Source organism: Myotis brandtii, unplaced genomic scaffold, assembly GCF_000412655.1.
Source record: "Myotis brandtii unplaced genomic scaffold, ASM41265v1 scaffold374, whole genome shotgun sequence".
NCBI lineage: Eukaryota > Metazoa > Chordata > Mammalia > Chiroptera > Vespertilionidae > Myotis > Myotis brandtii.
In genome coordinates, this window is record NW_005364372.1 from 3710874 (window position 1) to 3729685 (window position 18812).

At 38.1% G+C, this 18812-nt stretch overlaps 2 protein-coding genes across 2 annotated transcripts in view; both read right to left on the reverse strand.

Annotated features, from left to right (window-relative positions):
* LOC102256813 (phosphatidylinositol N-acetylglucosaminyltransferase subunit H-like) overlaps positions 1–660 on the reverse strand; it is a 2155-nt gene extending 1495 nt beyond the window's left edge. The window contains 1 exon segment of the mRNA XM_014544611.1: positions 612–660. Within this exon segment, the coding sequence (XP_014400097.1) occupies positions 612–660 (49 nt within the window).
* Positions 1–18812, reverse strand: part of HDAC9 (histone deacetylase 9) — an 846941-nt gene that overhangs the window by 10382 nt on the left and 817747 nt on the right. Inside the window, exon 26 of the mRNA XM_014544651.1 lies at positions 10522–10699. Within this exon, the coding sequence (XP_014400137.1) occupies positions 10522–10699 (178 nt within the window). The remainder of the gene's footprint in view (positions 1–10521; positions 10700–18812) is intronic.

The following is an 18812-nucleotide window of genomic DNA, read 5'->3' on the forward strand; positions in this document are numbered from 1 at the left end:
GTCCCTCACCCAGGCTGGCCAGGCACCCCAGCAGGACCCCCACCCTGATCCGGGACACCCTTCAGGGCAAACCAGCCAGCCCCCACCCATACACCAGGCCTCTATCCTATATAATAAAAGGGTAATATGCAAACTGACCCTAACAGCAGAATGACTGGGAATGACTGGTCACTATGACACACACTGACCAACAGGGGCCAGATGCTCAATGCAGGAGCTGCCCCCTGGTGCTCAGTCCCCTCCCACAGGGGGAGCTCTGCTCAGCCACAAGCCAGGCTGACGGCTGCCAGCACAGCAGTGATGGCGGGAGCCTCTCCCGCCTCCTCAGCAGCACTAAGGATGTCTGACTGCAGCTTAGGCCTGCTCCCCGCTGGCAAGTGGACATTCCCCAAGGGCTCCGGGGCTGCCAGAGGGATGTCTGACTGCCAGCTTAGGCCCAATCCCCCGGGGGAGTGGGCCTAAGCCAGCAGGTGGTCATCCCCCGAGGGGTCCCAGACTGCGAGAGGGCACAGGCCGGGTTGAGGGACCTCCCCGCCACCGAGTGCACAAATTTTTGTGCACCGGGCCTCTAGTCATTAATAAAGCTGTAGTGAACTTCTTAGAACATGTACTTGAATGACCCTCGGTGAGAATGTCTTCAGTATACATTCCCAGGAGCATGATTACTACGTCATATGCTTTGCATATACTAACTGGTAGTAAATTGCTTTCTAGCATGGCTGTCATACTTTACCTTTCCACAGCTATGAGGGCTCACTCCAAAGCCCCACAGCTCCCCAAAAGCTGGCACGCCTTTGTATACTGAACTTTTCATTGATTCAAGAAATAATTACTGAGTATATAGTATTCATATGGCTCTGTTCTAGGCACTAGAACTACAGAGGAGACATAAAAAGTAAAGCACGGGACCTGATCTAATTTTGGGATTGATGGTCAGTGGACATTCTCCAAGGAGAGAAAGAAATATTTGATCTGAGATCTAAACTATAAGTGGAAGAGAATGGAGAAGCCAGCATAGAGTTAGTGGGAGTATAAGGAAGACAAGATAAGTGATCCAAACAGAGGAAAGGGTATGTGCCAAGAAGGTCTGATGTGAACATGAATATGGCTCTTTGGAGAAAATTTGAAACCACAATGAGATACTATTGAATACTCATTAGAAAGGCTTAGTTATAAAGACTGATTATACAAAGTGTAGGTGAGGAGATGAAGCAACTGGAACTGTCATTCATTGCTGATAGGAATGAAAAATGGCATAGCCCTTTTGGAAAGCACTTTGGAAGTTTCTTACAAAGTAAAACATGGCTCCCTTGCAGCTCAGCAATTCCACTTCTAGGTATGTGTCAGAGAAATTGAGTGCTTCTGTTCACAAAATAAAAATGTGAACAAAATTTCAGAGAGTTAGATTCTTCAAAAAATTAAAAATGTCATTACCATGTGATTCAGTAATTCCACTTCTGGGTATATATCCAAAAGAACTGAAAACAGGATCTTGAAGAGATACTTGCACGCTCATTCACTGAAGTTGAAGTATTCAGCCATATGAAAGATGGAAGTCTTGACATATGCTACAACATGGATGAACCTTGAGGATATTATGCTAAGTAAAGTAAGCCAAGTCACAAAAAGGCAAATACTGAATGATTCCACTTATATGAGGTATCTAAAGTAGTCATATGCTTAGAAACAGAAAGCAGAATGATGGTTGCCATGAGCTGGGGTGAGGGGGAGAAGGGAAGCTATTGTTAAATAGGCTTAGAGTTCTGTTTTACATGGTGAAAATTTTCTAGAGATATGTTGCACAAAAATGGACATATACTTAATGGTAGTTATTGTACACACAAAAATGGCTCAGATGGTAAATGTTATGTGCTTTTTACCACAATAAAGAAAAATCAGCTCTATGGATAGAGCATTGGCCTGTGGACTGAAGGGTCCTGGGTTCAATTCCGGTCAAGGGCACATGCCTGGGTTTTGGGCTCGATTCCCAGTTGAGGGTGTGCATGAGACAGCTAATCAATGATTCTCTCTTCCTCTCTGAAATTAATAAAAATACATTTAAAAAAAGAAAAATCATAGCATCTTTATTCATGATAGCCCCAAATGGCAGAGGACCTGAATAGACATCTTTCCAAACAAGACATACAGATGGCCAACAGGTACATGAAAATGTGCTCAACATCACTAATCATCAGGGAAATGCAAATCAAAACCACAATGAGATATCACCTCTTACTTGTTAGAATGGTTATTATAAAAAAGATAAGAAATAACAAGTATTGGCTAGAATGAGGAGAAAAGGGAATCCTTGTGCACTTTTGGTGGCAATGTACATTTTTGCAATGACTATGAAAAACAGTGTGGAGGTTCCTCAAAACATTAAAAATAGAACTACCATATGATCCAGAAATTCCACTTCTGGGTATTTACATGGAGGAAATGAAAACACTAATTCAAAAAGATATCTGTATCCCCATGTTCATGGTAGCATTATTTACAATAGCTAAGTCATGGAAGTAACCAAAGTGTTCATCCTATCTAATAAAGACGGAATATGCAAATTGTCCATCACTTTGCAACAAAGATGGCGTCACCCACAGCCAATAAGGAGGGAATATGCAAATTGACACGACAAAGATGGAGGCGGCGGCTCTGCCCTAGAGTGAAGGCCCGGGTCCCAGGTGCTGGAGGGAAGTCGGTGCTGGCAGCCAGGGGAAGGAAGGCCTATTCTTGCACGAATCTTTGTGCATCGGGCCTCTAGTTAATAGATAAATGCATAATGAAAATTAGATACACACACATAAATATACATTTATATATATATATATATATACATATGAAATGAAATATTATTCAGTCTTAAAAAAGAAGGAAATCTTGCCATTTGCAATAACAAGGATGGACCCTGAGGGCATTATGTTAAGTGAAGTAAGTCAGACAAAGAAAGACAAGTACTGTAGATCTCACATATGGAAGCTAAAAAAAACAAAACCCTAAACTTAGACAGTAAACAGATTGGTGGTTGTCAGAGGTAGGGCAAAATGGGTAAAGGTGATCAAAAGGTAGAAACTTCCAGTTATAATTAAATATAAGTCATGGGAATCTATGTACAGCATGGAGACTACATAGTTAATAATAATGTGTTGTATATTTGAAAGTTGCTATGAGAGTAAATCTTAAAAAATTCTCATAAAAAAAATAACACAATTTGTAGCTACGTGTGGTGATGAATGTTAACTGGATTTATTGTGGTGTTTATTTCCCAATATTCACAAATATCAAATCATTATGATGTACACCTGAAAGTAATACAATGTTACATGTCAATTATATCTCAATTTTAAAAAGCAGAAATAAAATTAACAACTCCAAATGGGAAACAAGTCAAACACTCATCCACATGTGCATGAATAAAGAAATTAGGTTTTGTTTATACATTGGAATCATGAATTATAATAGAAATGAACAAACTGCTGACTGAATGGATTCAAACACATTATGCTTAGTAGAGTGAAAGCCAGATAAAAAGCAATATATATTACATGATTCCTTTTAGATTAAATTCAAGAACTAGCAAAACTAATCTACAGTGTTAAAAAAAAAAGGTTACTTCTGGTAGGAGTGGCATTGACTAATAAGATGCACAAATTAACTTCCTTGGTGATGAAAATGTTCTTGATCTGTTCTGGGTGGTGTGTATGTGACTATGGAATAAGTACAAATATTTGGATTTGTGCATCTCAGGTTTATCAGGTATATCTTAGTTAAAAAAATGAAACAAGGTCATGTTGGAAAGCAGATCACCAAACAAAGAGAAAAGATGTCAGAGATAAGGCACAAAATGAAGGTAAGTGTCTGATCATGCCAGGGTTATGGGTCCTGTTAAGGATGCCAATCTTAATGCTAATGGATGGAAAGGCATTTCAAGTGGAGGCATGGCAAGATTTGCTCTCTAGTTGTTTTTTGAATAGTTTGCATGAGCTCCCTGATTGCTGTGTAGAAAATAGATTAGAAAAGAGGCAAAATGTATATGGGAATTAGTAAGGCAACTACTGTGAATTTGGATGAAAGATGAAGGTACTCTGGACTGTGTTGGCAGTAGAAGTTAAAAAAAAAACAAACCACACACACACAATAGTGTCTCTTTCTCGGCTGCCTTTCTTCTTATTTACTAGGTAAAATCCTACATTTTCTTTCACCCTGGCTCATTTGTCCTAATCCTATGATTTGGTCCCTAGTTCTTGGCCAATGTTAGGTCTTGTTTCATTCTGCAGCTCACTCTATTAAAATGACTTGTCACTTATAGTTGATTGCTCATGTCTGATCCTGTGGTAGGAAGAACAGCCCCAAAAGATATCTATAACCTAATCCTGGAAGCTATGAATATGTTGCGTTGCAAGACAAAACTAACTCTGTAGATGTGCTTAAGGTTAAGGACCTTGAGATGGAGAATTATTCTAAACTAGAGGCCCAGTGCACAAAATTCATGCACGGGGGTGGGGTGGGGTGGGGAGGGGTTCCCTCAGCCTGGCCTGCACCCTCTCCAATCCGGGACCCCCCAGGGGATATCCGATTGCCAGTTTAGGCTGTAAACTGGTAGTCGGACATCCCTATCACAATCCGGGACCGCTGGCTCCTTACCGCTCACCTGCCTGCCTGCCTGATCGCCCCTATCCCCTCTACCTGCCTGCCTGATCCCCCCTAACCCCTCTGCCTGCTTGCCTGATCACCTCTAACTGCCTCTGCCTGCCTGCCTGATGCCCCTAACCACACTCCCCTGCCAGCCTGATCACCCCTAACTGCTCTCCCCTGCTGGCCTGATCGCCCCTAACTGCTCTGCCTGCCTGCCTGATCGCCCCTAACTGCCTCTGCCTCAGCCCTCGCCACCATGGCTTTGCCCTGAAGGATGTCTGTCTATTCAGTCTAATTAGCATATTACCCTTTTATTAGTATAGATCAGGGGTTCTCAACCTGTGGGTAGCGACCCCTTTGGCAGTCGAATGACCCTTTCACAGGGGTCGCCTAAGACCATCCTGCATATCAGATATTTACATTACAATTCATAACAGTAGCAACATTACAGTTATGAAGTAGCAACGAAAATAATTTTATGGTTGGGTCACAACATGAGGAACTGTATTTAAAGGGCCAGAAGGTTGAGAACCACTGGTATAGATTATCCTGGTATGTCTAATGTAATCATATGAGTCTTTAAAGGTAGAGAATCTTCCTGTTTGTTTTTTTTTTAAGCCAAGTTTCCTAGCTTTTCTTCTTCAGTTCGAGAGAGATGTGATGACTGCAGAAAGGTCAGAGAGATATAAAGTTGTTGGCTTTCAAGATAGAGGAAGGCACTCCTGAGCCAAGGAATGCAGGCAGCCTCTAGACACAAGAAAAGTCAAAGAAACAGATTCTTCCCTGAAGCTTCCAGAAAGGAACCAGACCCGTCCAGCTTCTGATTTTAGCCCAAGAGATCTGTGTCAGCTTTATGACCTTTGGCCACTTTAAGCCACTGAGTTTGTAGTAACTTAAAGATAGCAGTTGAAAACTAATACAATCCCCAGGTAAGTGAATGTTTTGAGGACTGCAAGGAAGCTTTGTGACCCTGGCTCCCAACATTTGTCTCGCACATAGAAAAAACCAGGAAGTGTTTAAAGAATGCACAAAGCACATTTTCTTCCTCCTCATTCTGTAAGTTGGAGGAGAATCCTGTGATCTGCCAGCATCCCTTTTGTATTTTCCTTCCCCCATAAAGTCAATTCCTTTTTTCATTCCAAGAGACACTTGACTGCCCCCTTCTTCCTTTGTTGTGTTTCCCCAGTCAACCCATGTTTATGATGTGAGTACTATGGATTCTGGTTAGTCAACATATTTGAGAAAGCACATTGTCAATTATTACTATGGAAGAAAATAAAGGTAAAATACACATTCATAAACTCACAAAATTCATAAACTCATAAAATTATAAAAATGCTGATTCCCTCAGAAAACATAATAAATAGGGAGAAGAGCTTAGGTATCATCACAAAACGTTATGTTATCGATGTTATGTTTAACAATGTTTTGCCTTCTATCTTGGATTTATTCATTTAATAAGTATTTGTTTATTACCTACAATGTCTTTGGCATCGTGGAAGTTCTTAAATCAGTTAACCACAGATTAGTTAATTGAAACAACTTACTGCTTAGTGATTATTTGTCCAAATCTTGTTTTTAATGGCTATACTATTGATTTAACCTACGAACAGTTAAATATATAGATGCCCAGGTACAGTCGCTATATCCTAGTATTATAGATCATTATGATGAATGATGTATTAAAGGAGGGAAAAGATAGAGCAAAGTGAAGACTAAGAAATATGATAGAAAACAACGATAAAAACCATCCTTTACTGAGTTCTTACTATGTGTCAGGTGTTCTGTTAAGTTCTTAGAATGTATTTTTGTCATTTCATTTTCAAAACCCTATGAAATTTTCCCTTCATTTTGAAGACAAAGAAAATAAAACCCAGAGAGACAAGTAACTTGCCCCTGACCACACAATTATTAAGTTGGAGATTATTATTATCTAGGCCAGCTGATTGTGGAGTCACACTCTGTCCTTCCTCTGTAATTGTAAGATGATAGCTGTGAAAATACTAAGTCAGACTTCACACATGTTGCAAGACTGCCTGTTCAGCACTGAAAACAGAGATTAAACAGATGGTCCCAGGAAGAGGAGGAAAAAGATAATAAGGGACAGACTATCCTTCCTTTTCCCAGGAATGTCCAAATCTCAGCCCACCTTTCAACTAAGGATTTGTTGACATTGGATGAAAATTAAGAATAAAATTTATATTGGTATGTTTGTGTAGTTAGATAAACAAGTGCTCAAAATAATGGTATCATAGAGAAAAGTCAGAAACTTGCATACTTTGTGCAATATTTTAGTGTCTAGAAGCCTTGGAGACACACTCCTAAAGGATGGAAAACAAAGTTGATTTTCTAATATATTAGACATTAGACATGAATGTGTATTTTTATTAGCGGTCTGTATTTCTATATAAACCTTCAGATATAAGAAAATGGGGTTATCAATGTCCTTGGCACTACAGACAGGCCATTCAAAGCTAAAACAGATGATATTTGGGATTTTCCAGTGTATTGTTACACTTTTTTTCATACTCTTGAATAAGATAGTTACTCAAGATACAAAATGGCCTGTCATATATTTCTCATGCTTTTATATTATATAATGATTTGAAACTATGTCATTCATGAGAGAAGTTACCTGAATTTGAAGATGAAATGATTAAATAAACAACCAAGATCAGACTGTATTAAGGAAACATAACATGATCCATGCTATAATCAATAGGTCAAACTCACATTTGAAAAACCTAACTTTCAGTTGTGTTTCCAATAACTCAATAGTTGAACATCCTGAAGTCTTACTTGACAGAGCAACCTTTTTCTTGATTTTCAGCAGATTCTGAACAGGTAGCCAAGAATAAACCTGAATACTGCTTTGACCTTTTCAAAGTAGAAGCATTTGAAACACATATCTGACCAATGCAAATTATAATCTTTTAAAGATACAGCCTCCTGGCCAACAAAAAACTGCTAAGATCACAACTCTCTTTTAAAAACAATATGCTGTATACGACCAGACCTATCTGCTTAATAGTCTTTGAACATATAACTTGGCCTACTTAATTTTTTTTTCATATTTTGTTTTTGTTTTGCTTTTGCTGATCCACCAATCATTTTTCCCACTCAAGTCCTTTGCCATCTGAAAATTAGGTTTTGAAAACTGTATTTCAGTCATCCCCAGAATGAATCCCCCAAAATCAACATTTTCTAATAATGTATTCTTCATGGTCCACTAATGAGCTATAAAAATGAGATGACTGTTTTGCTCTGTGTTGTCATCTCCACCCCCATCCCCCATCCAAGAAAAATGAACAAAAAATACTTACAATGGTTCTTAGCCAGGAGCATTTTATCCCTTATTCACTAGTGGTAAATGAGTCAGATATGAGTTGGCCAGGAAAAGAGCTGCTTTACCCAAAATCTTAGTACAAAATGAGTCATCTCACTCCAAACACCAATATATCCTCCAAAATAACTGGCAAGAATATCCTATAAAAAGAATCTTGCCTTCACCCTTTTCCATCCATTTAACTCTCTGATTTTTCTAATTTTTCAATTTCCTGTGCACTTAGAACATTGCATTCATAACAAAGGCCCAATAATATATCCACCTTTCTATCTCATTCTGAAAGTCATCTTTCCTATATTGAGTCGGGGGACAATTCAGATAGCATTCCCCTGAAAAGGAATAAATGCCCTGTGACTTTCAAGGTTTCTCTCTGACTCTGATGAAATCCATGCCTGGTTCAATAGAAATGCAAAAGCCAGTTCTAGAATAATTTTTCTTTTCCTCTGCTGAAACAGTGAGTTCAAAGCCATAGAAAATATTTCAAGCAAAACCATTTTCCTTCCCACAAGAAAAATCAATCAAAATTGATACAGTCTGTCTAAAACTGATAAACAAATAAGAGTTGAGGCAGCAAATGTCAGTTCTCTTTCCCTGTATGTCAAAACATTCCCATTCCCATTCCCATTCTCTCTCTGCCATGAGATGGAGCTAAAAAATCACTGTGAACTGAAGCCAGGGCTGAGTCCCTCTGGATTAGTAGAAGTCAGGCACCCTGTTTACCTGGGTAAACAAGCACACGTACAGAGCTAGATCCTGCCAAAGTGCTCAGATTTTTACATTATGTAGGACTCATGACATATTATTCTTTCTTAAAAATTAATTTTATTTACTTATTTAATCCTCACCCGACAATATGTTTTTATTGATGAGAGAGAGAGAGAGAGAGAGAGAGAGAGAGAGAGAGAGAGAGAGAAACATGGATGTGAGTGGATCGGTTGCTTCCCGTAATGTGCCCTAACTGGGGATTGAACCCAAAACTTAGGTATGTGTCCAGACCTGGAACTGAACTTGCAAATTTTTGATGTATGGATGATGCTCCAATCAATTGAGCTACCCAGCCTGGGCATTGTTATTCTTAATTATTCTAAACTCTGCAATTTAATTTAAAAAATTACTTATAATTCATTTCACCCAGGCTGGAACTTAGCTTCATTTCTCTACATTAAATGAATTCTCAAGAATTGCTATTCTCCTTTTGTATCCAACACTAACAGATGCTAGTTCCCTCAGTTTTATAGCCCTCAAATGACAGACACTAACTGGATTTGGCCTTGGGAATAATTGCAACACCTTTGGATTATGAACTTGGTTCAGTTCTTAGCTGGGAACGGCAGGGGGTTAGTTCATATTATCAAAGACATAAAATAAGTTTTCCCTTATGTTCCAGATGCCCATATGATGGTGCCTGTTAATACAATACTGTGCAACTTTTCTTTCCCTGCTGGTAATCTGTTATTTAAGTGGTTATGGTAAGAAAAAATAAAAGTGAAATCTCTTATTCAGTGTATCTCCTGCTCTTGACCAAAACAAGGTGCTAAATCCATTAAACTCTGAATGCTCAGTAAAATAAAGAAAGCTAAAACTGTTCAAATTTGTGCATTCTTGGGAAAATTGCCAATGTATGTACTAGTATCAGGATCTGTGTAATTAATGGTGATGTTATTTACAGAGGGAGTCGGATTTCATTCTCAGAAGTAATTTTCAAGTGCAAACTGTTCAAATTGAGGAATTGGGGCTTTGAAGTCAGCTGTAGAAAGCACCAATATTAATGGATGGACATTTGTGGTATCTTTGGTCATAGTAGACTCAAAAGACATTCTGCTTATAGCATTGTCTGTAGGATAGTGCGATGAACATCAAAATGCATAAACCAATAACATTTCTTAAAAGGAAAATAAGCAAATGCAATCTGTCAACCTTATTTCCCCCCTGAAAGCTCTATTCATTCATATGAAGACTAACTGAAATCAATCCCTTCTTATCATACTGTGAAATAAAATCAGACTCAAGTCCACACCTTTCCTTTACACACATCTCTTTCTCCTTTGGAGGCAACTTCCATCTTTATCTAATTGTTGCACCTCAATGACAGTCATACATATAAGAGCTTGTATGTATATAGGCGATCCGACTGACTAACAATACCTCCAGCTTCTACTCTCTCTTTTTATGTTGGTTATATCAGTAATTTCAAAAGGATGAGAGAAAGAAAAGAACATCTGGAAAAACATAGATAACTAGGGATAGAAGGTAAGCCCATAAGCAGCTCTTTCCATAATAATCTGCAGGAAATTATCCAACAAGAAGTGATTTTTCTCACCGTCTATCTCATCCCTGCCATTTCTCTGTGAACTGCAACCACATGCTCCAGCTCATGTTTCCCAGGAAAAAGGAAACAAATGAATGAATTCTTGACAGTCGACAGCATGTGCTGGGGCATCTGTGGCTTTGGAGAAGACAGGTGGTGGAAGGGGAGGAGACAGGTGAAGGTAAGTCTGGAGAGGGGTTCAGGAACGTGAATGATGAGCCTGGAGGTTACTGACCTTAATGATTCCCCCATGCTGGATCCATACCTGCTATCTTCTTGAGCGAAGGGCTGTTCCACATCCACTGTCAGGGAGGCCAGGGCAGAAACGGTGTCTGTCTCCTCTTGCAACTGAGCCCCAGCCAGAGCACAGCCCCTTGGCACAGCCACCATTCTTACTGACTTCCAGTACTTGCCTAGGAAAACACACACACATGCATCAAACTTTATTGGAATTTTAGCTAGAGCAGCATTAGTCAGAATACTCATGTAGGTCCAACTCAGAGTAGCTGTTAAGTTAAAATTCACCATGCTATACATGGTTGTCATTTGGTTTCTTAACTGTTATGATTAAGTCTTTGACTCAGTTTAAGAATGCCAAATTGTTAAGTGCTCATAGTCCCAATTTGGAGTCTCTGCCTTGCTCAGAAGGTAATAAGTGAGGAATAATCCAGGTCTAATGAACTCACTCTCAGATTGACAGCTGTCTCTGCAACTAACGAAGCAAATTCTGGGCACTGTGCCCTCTTGGAAACTCTCAAGAGACTGGGAGGCAGAAGTCTCGGGGAGAAACTGAATGAAATAGTAATGTTGAAAATTGCTACTTGAGCCATTAACTTTTTTTAATGAGGTTGGAATATTAAAGAAAAAGAAAAGCCCAGAAATGCCAGCATGAATCGAATGGCAACTTTGCCAGAACAATCAGGTTTGTTAGTCCTGGATGTTCTTTCTTTCTTAACCCCAGGGTGTGTACTAGAACAATAATTGATTTAAAACTTTAATATATGCACTGGCTGACGTTGGAACCCTTCCATATGTCACAGGGATGTTTCTTTTTTTTGAGGCAGGGAAGGAGAATGAGAGGAAAATAGGAGGTCATTTCATGAGAACATGCCAGTGGGATAAATATGAAAGAGCAGAATTAATGACCTTCTTGCAGCCCCTTAGCTATTTTGGGGGAAGTGTTTTGTCACCCCAAATCAAAGCAGGAGAATCGCCCTCGGTGTTAACATGACTTACCAGGTTAGAACTACCTCTGCAGCCTGACCAGTTAGGCAGAAAGTTGGCAGGCATTGTTTCCTTAGTTACAAAACACACACACACACACACACACACACACACACACACACACAAAACACAACAACAACAAAACAAAACAAGCTCCACCAGAGAAGAAAGGCAAATGGATGAATACTGGATCGGAAAGAAAGATAACTGGGTTCTGGACCCAGCACTACCTCACGGTGACAACGCTCTCCAGCACATTATCTCGGCTTCACAGAGCAAGGGGATGGCCTCAAACCCCTTCCAGCTCTTACTAACATTTCCTGATTGACCTTTCCTCATCTTCCTGCTTCACAGAGAAATGAAGGGCCTGTCAGGGGAGGAGACCCAATCTCCCCAGCTCCGGACATAGTTGTCTCCTGCTGTGATCACCTGGTCTGACCCAAGTCTGAGCATCATAAAGCTTTTAATTTGGACCACATAATCGCAGTTTTAACTATGAATGAACCCACAAACTATTTTTTGAAAGCTAAGGCTGTGACAGATGTTGAGGACACAATGATGCTTCCCTGGCATCAAGCGACTCATGGTCAAGTTGAAATGGCGCTTTTAGTAAACCAACAATGACAATTTTGTGTAAAAAGGACCCATGTGTCCTGGAGAGGAAATAAGTAGAACATACTAGTATACTTATGATGACGGGAAGGTGAGAGAAGACTTGCCAGAAAAAATAACACTTGACAGAGTATTTGAGAGACCATCGGAATTTAGTCAAGCTGAAAGAGACGGAGGTGGTGATGATGAGGTATCCCTGGAAAAGAAAACACTGTATACAAATGTGCAGAAACTTGAGTTTCTGTAGATTATTGGGGTACAAAGTCCACTGCTAGGCATAACTGGAACATAGAAAAAGTCTGGATGTGATGACTGACACTGCTGGGTAATTAACACACAATCTTGAATAACATGCCAATGATTTGGGACTTCACCTTGTGGGTGTGAGGGCCATTTTAAGCAGAAGATGTAGGGAATCAAGTTTAAGTTTGTAACAGAACCTTCTGGAGAGATCGTGGATGATAGATTAGAAGGTGAGGAGAGTGGTGGCAGGAAACCAATTTCACATCTTGGCAAAAGTCCAGGGGGAAATGATTTCTAAATTAAAAGGAAATGACATAATAGAAATGAGGAGGGACTAAAGAGAGGTTTAGGAGGTAGGCAATGAACATGTACCTTGGCTTATTCTTTAATCCTCCCCTCCCACCTCTCTCACCTTTGTAAGATGACCCTGAATCGACAGTTCCATGACAAGATCCTAACTTCTCCAGGTCACTATGTGTTATAATCTTGCCCTGGTTGGAAATGCTGTGTTCTGTCTATAAGTGCATTCAGTTGTACTGAGTTTCAAAAAATATTATTATTAAACATTATTTGAGCTCATGAAGCTGGTGATGCTGGATGACATGCTTTCCTTTTTTCTCTGGAGTGACTAATATGGGGCCCCTGACAAACAGGGAGCTGGTGTTTTATGGGTTAAATTATGTTATAAACATTACAGGAAAAAGAAACTGCTATTACTGAGCTCCGAATATGTGCCAAGGACTGTGCTAGGTGTTTTCATATTTAGAATTTCATTTAATCCTCATGACTGTGTAGGCAATGTTGGATAATTTTTTTCTAAGGTTACATGGCTAGCAAGCAGAGGAACTGAAACCCTCAATTAGGACTGCCTGATTCCAAAATGTCTCTTTCTCTGTACTCTGTGGTTGTCCATTATTTCGTCCTCCTCTACCCTCCTCTTACTACATATAAAAATAGAGAGACAGACTCAGTATATGAAATCCCAACTTAAAAATTTTACACATTGCAAAAGAATTATATATACTCTTTACGAAGGAATCACCTTTGGTAATGACAGTTACCCTTTCCTTAGATATATGACTCAGTTGATCTACCTTTTATTGGCTTAATGGCATGGGTTTCTTGCACTAGATGAGACAACCATGTTGCTGTTCCTTTCTTATAACCTAATACTATTGCAAGCACATGATTACCAGGTATAAGTCATTGACAAAGCTCATATAAAACTGGAGACAAATGCTTACTCATTGAAGAGTATTAATAAGAAGTCCATCAAAGATAGAGCCCTGAACTAAAAGTCATGATTTTCAGATTGGAGAGTCCTCATGAGTCCCAGAGAAAGCATTTTGAACACTCTGGGAAACATTTTCCACAATTATAAAATGCTAGGCATGGGAGATGACAATGAAAGGTCACTTTCTGCTCTAATTCTCGATGACTGTGATTTTTTTGATCTCACGTTATGAATCACTCTTGGATATTATAATAAATTTATTATGGCAGGAAATCTTACTTTTCTGTTAGCTTATGAACCCTGTTAGCTTATGAAGAGTTCAGCAAATACTTTTAGATAATATGGCACATCTAAAATAACCATTGTCTTTAATTTGCAAGTATTTTACTTTTTCTTCAAGAGGAGATCTCTTGGTTATAAGACAAAACAAACATCTTTATCCCGAAATACAATCAGGACAGAAGGTATGAACCATTAATAACAATCTCTCAGCATAATGACTGACATGATCTTTATGTATGTGAGTAGTACAACAATTTTTAAATAGCCAAGACCTTTTTGAATAAAACATAATGTGTATAAAATATCCTGCTAAGTTAAGAATAAATATTAGAAGTTTGGCTTTTATCCAGATGTATATGAGGGTCTTGACTCAGAAATAACCCAAAACTTTAAATTCAATATGGCCTCTGGCAAAGCCTATAAAAACAAGGGAAATATTCTGCATTAATAATGCATTTATAAACCACTATCTCTATCTGTAAAGGAGAATAATTAAAGTATGCATAGCACAGGGTGAAATATGCAGCCAATTCAAACCCCCAATTTATAGGTTATATTTTCACACAATGGGTATAATTTTTTTTTCTTTCAGGAATGTATGCAATAAAATCATATAAGTTGACATGGAAATAATATGCCTATTAGCACATAAGAGAAATGAACCAAGGTTTATTAATAGAGTTTTCAGGAGCTGCTATTCAAAAAGTAAAATATTAGTAGCCAGCCACCACTGGGTTGCTCTTCTAAGGTAATAAAGCTGGCAAAAGAGTTTTCCATTAAAACCAGACAGGCACACTCCCTCTTTGGTCACACCCCCTATCTTTATTCATTTTCCCTACTGTGTAATCTTCCCACTTTTCAGCACTTTTTTTTTTCTTCTGGATGATCAGCCTTCATTATTCTGCCTTTGTGTTTTGTCTGGTGAAAGGTAAACCAAAGAATGAATCTAAAATAAAGGTAAAAACTAGATAATGGAATGCAGAAAGTCTAGAGAGGTGGGGGCCATAAATGGAGTGTCGCAGAGTCAGATAGAAGCCATGAGAAGATGCCTTGCAGGTAAAATCAGATTTCAGTATAAACCACTTTGGTTTTGGTAATGAGCACTTTGAAAACAGCATGAGTGGACATGGAGAGCATTATGCTAAGCGAAATAAGCCAGTCGGAGAAAGATAAATATCACATGATCTCACTCATTTGTGGAATATAATGAACAACATAAACTGATGAACAAAAATAGATCCAGAGACAGAGAAGCATCGAACAGACCATCAAACTTCAGAGGGAAAGTAGTGGGAGGGTGGGGAGGAGGGTAAGAGATCAACCAAAGGATGTGTATGCATGTATATAAGCACCAAATGGTCACAGACACTAAGTGGGGTGAAGGCATGTGTTGAGGGGTGGCAGTGGCTGGGGAGAGGTCAATGGGGGAAAACGGAGACATATGTAATACTATATGTAATACTTTAAACAATAAAGAATTTTAAAAAATAGGTAGTTGCTGACATATGTGTTAGAAATAACACATCTACCAAAAGTTTTCCCTTTGACACTGATATTTTTGCTTCATTTCATGACTATTTCTTATCAGCTTCACTGAGGTATAGTTTACAGTCAGTAAAAACTTACCAATGTTAAGGGCAGGTTATGATGCATGTTGACAAATGTGTGCAGTCATATAACCACTACAACAGTCAAAATATATAATATTTTCTTCACCACAAAGAGTTCCTTTTGGCCTTTGGAGTCAACTTCATACTCTCCTTCTTGGCCCCTAATAATTACTGAAATTCTGCCACTGTACTTTTGCCATTTCTAGAATTTCATATAAATGGAAACACAGTCTTTAATATCTGGCTTCTTTCACTTAACATAATACTTTTGAGATTCAAAACATTTCTTATCTTTATTTTATCATCTCTATCTTTTTCCTGGTATGTAATATGATTTCCTTTCCCCTCTGGTTTCTTTTAAGATTTCATTAGGAAGTTTCTCAGTATGATTTTATTCATGTTTATTCTGCTTGAAATTCATAGAGTTTCACAGATCTGTGGATTTGTAGTTTTCCGTCAAATTTATAAAACCCTTTTCTATTATTTCTTCAAATATTCCCCCAGCTACCACCTTTCCTGGGACTCTGTACATATGTTATACTGATTGATGTTGTCCAATATATTGTTGATATAATATATATAGTTTCTATTACTTCTTCAATGTCACTTTCTTTTTTTATTTGATTTTGGTGGGTTTTGTCTTGTATGTATAAGCCATTAGTCCTTCCAGGGTATAACATTTTATTTTAAATATTGTGTTTTTCTTTTCTAAAACTTGCATTTCCTTGGTTTTTATGTTTTTAATCTCTATACATTATGTATGCTCTCTCCTTTTCACAGTAGAACTATTTAATATTTTTGTCTGCTAATTCCATCATACCTTGCATTTCTGGGTCAGTTTCTGTTCATTGATTTCTGTTATAGTCACAGGTCATATTTTCCTACTTCATGTCATGGCTGGTAATTTTCACCTGGATTCCTGACATTGGCAATTTGAACATTTTTGGTTGTTGAATTTTGTAGTGTTCTTTGGAATTGTTGGCCTTGTAAATTATGTGCAATTAGTGTGGTCCTTTTGAGGCTTGCTTGTACTCGGTGGGAGTGCATCAGAGCAGGCTGTGGCATAGGCTGATTTATCCCTACAACTAAGATGAAGCCATTGTGACCTCTCTGCATGATGCCTTGTGCATTACGAGGTCTCTCCACTCTGGCTAGCCAGAATACAAACTAGTTCCAATTCTGTGTAAATACCTTGGATTGTTTAATTTACTGTTTTCCATTGGTTAGTTCCTTGTGGTGTTTCACCTCATGCATGTAAAGATAAAGACAAAGGTTTAAGAAACACCTGTGCAGATGCATGGAGCTCTTTCTAGCAACTTCATCTCAAATATTCTACCTCACAAATTCTAGACATTTCAATCTCCCCAAATTCTGATCACTTTATCTTCAACTCAGAAAAACCACTGGACTCTATTTGGATTCTTCTCTATGATGCAGCCTGGGAATTGCCTCTCATTAGTACACTCTGGCAATTATAGGACTCATTTTGTTTATTTCTCTTTCCCTGTTTGTTTCCCCTGAGGATCACAGGCTTTCACTGCCTGTTGCCCAGTGTCCAAAGACGAGGTTCCATATATATGTTTTTCTGCTTTTTTTTATTTCTGATCAAAGAGTAATTCCTATAGAATGTAGTTAACTCCATCATATTTGGGGTAAGAGGTCCATTTATTGAATATTTTGATTATTTCTAACTAATTAGAAAAAAAGTAATAAAAATCCAGAAAACTCATTTATAAAGTAGTTAAATATTACTATAGTTGATAATGGGCAACAAAGAGAGAAATTTTATACTGTTGTGTTGAGCTGTTTTATTTTCTTTGCCATTAATAACAGCTGTATTTAAAAAGCATTGTATTTCAGTTAACTGTATTTCACCCTAACTGTGCTTATATAGAGGTATTTAAAGTTTTGAGAATAGCTTTAATTTTCATTAGGATAACAAGCCTTTTGCTTTTTTAAAGGAATTTAAAAATAAAATGTTATTAAATTTATAATTTTTATTAAGTTACAAAATTTATTAACTTTGTGCAATCCATAGCTAATGCCAAACATATTTCTATGTTTAAATTTGAACATAGTTTCAAATTTAAATTTGAAACTCCCTAAAGTTTAAATTTGCATATTAATACAAAGTCAAATGATTTCATTGTCAGTTTTAGATTTTCACTGTAATTTACAACAGTCTTCACAATAATGCTCTATGTTTTATTTTTGGCAGGTTTATCTCCAAAGTTTCACTTTGATACCATGAATGTTACAAAAACCATTAGAATTAATTGGTGATTCTAATTGAAATATCTGAAAACACTATTATCATTTAAGCAGAAGATTCTTCTGGTGGAGTTAACAAATAACAACTATTACCTCACTTTGGAGCTTGGGAAAAAACAAACAGACTTGGAAGTAAAAGTTCATTTAAAAATTTGGGTTTCATCCAAAGTGCAATTGTGTGATACTTAAATGCACTTTCCGCAATTGCACTTGTTAAACTTTCTCCTTTGGACTTAATTTCTATATTTGTTTTGAATAATTAATAATTTTAAAGTACTGTAGATATTGCCACTAATTCAGCAGCATGTATCTTCATTGTTCCTGTCACTCATATAACTATGTCCCTGTGATGAATGATGAATACTGACAAGTATTCTGTGCAAGTTACATGTTAATTACCAATATATCTTGGGAAATAGCAATTGAGCACTAATTTTTTTAACATGCACAGTTGTTGTGCACACATTTCCACCTATAGTGTTGATGTCAAAATTTTAAAAAAGGTAACTAACCATAAAATAGCTGCAGAATTATAATGTAAAGTTGACAAAACTTCTATAGAAAAAAATTCAGAGAATAGACACTGCATTCAGGATTGCTCCCCCTATTCCTTGAACATATTTTATCCACACCTAACCTCGGATCCTATGTTCCCCAGGACCCCACCTTCTGGCAGTCTGGTGGCTTCACGCATGCCACAGCTGTGGTAACAGCACACCTGTCTGGTGCACCAGGTGGCAGCAATGTTGAATCTTTCTCCCTCCACTGCTCAGACCAGAAATGTAGGTGTCCTTTACAACTGGAGTCTTGGTTGATGTCTGTTATTTCACCATTCCATCCAGCTACCACTTGTTTCAGACTTTTCATTTTTCAGAAACCAAATTGGTCTCACACCCTGGTTTTGTGAATAAAGTTTCACTGAAACACAACTATACTTCCTTGCTACAGTGAAACAGTTAAGCAGCTGAAACACAACAACACACACACACACACACACACACACACACACACACACACACACACACACACACACACACACACACACACACA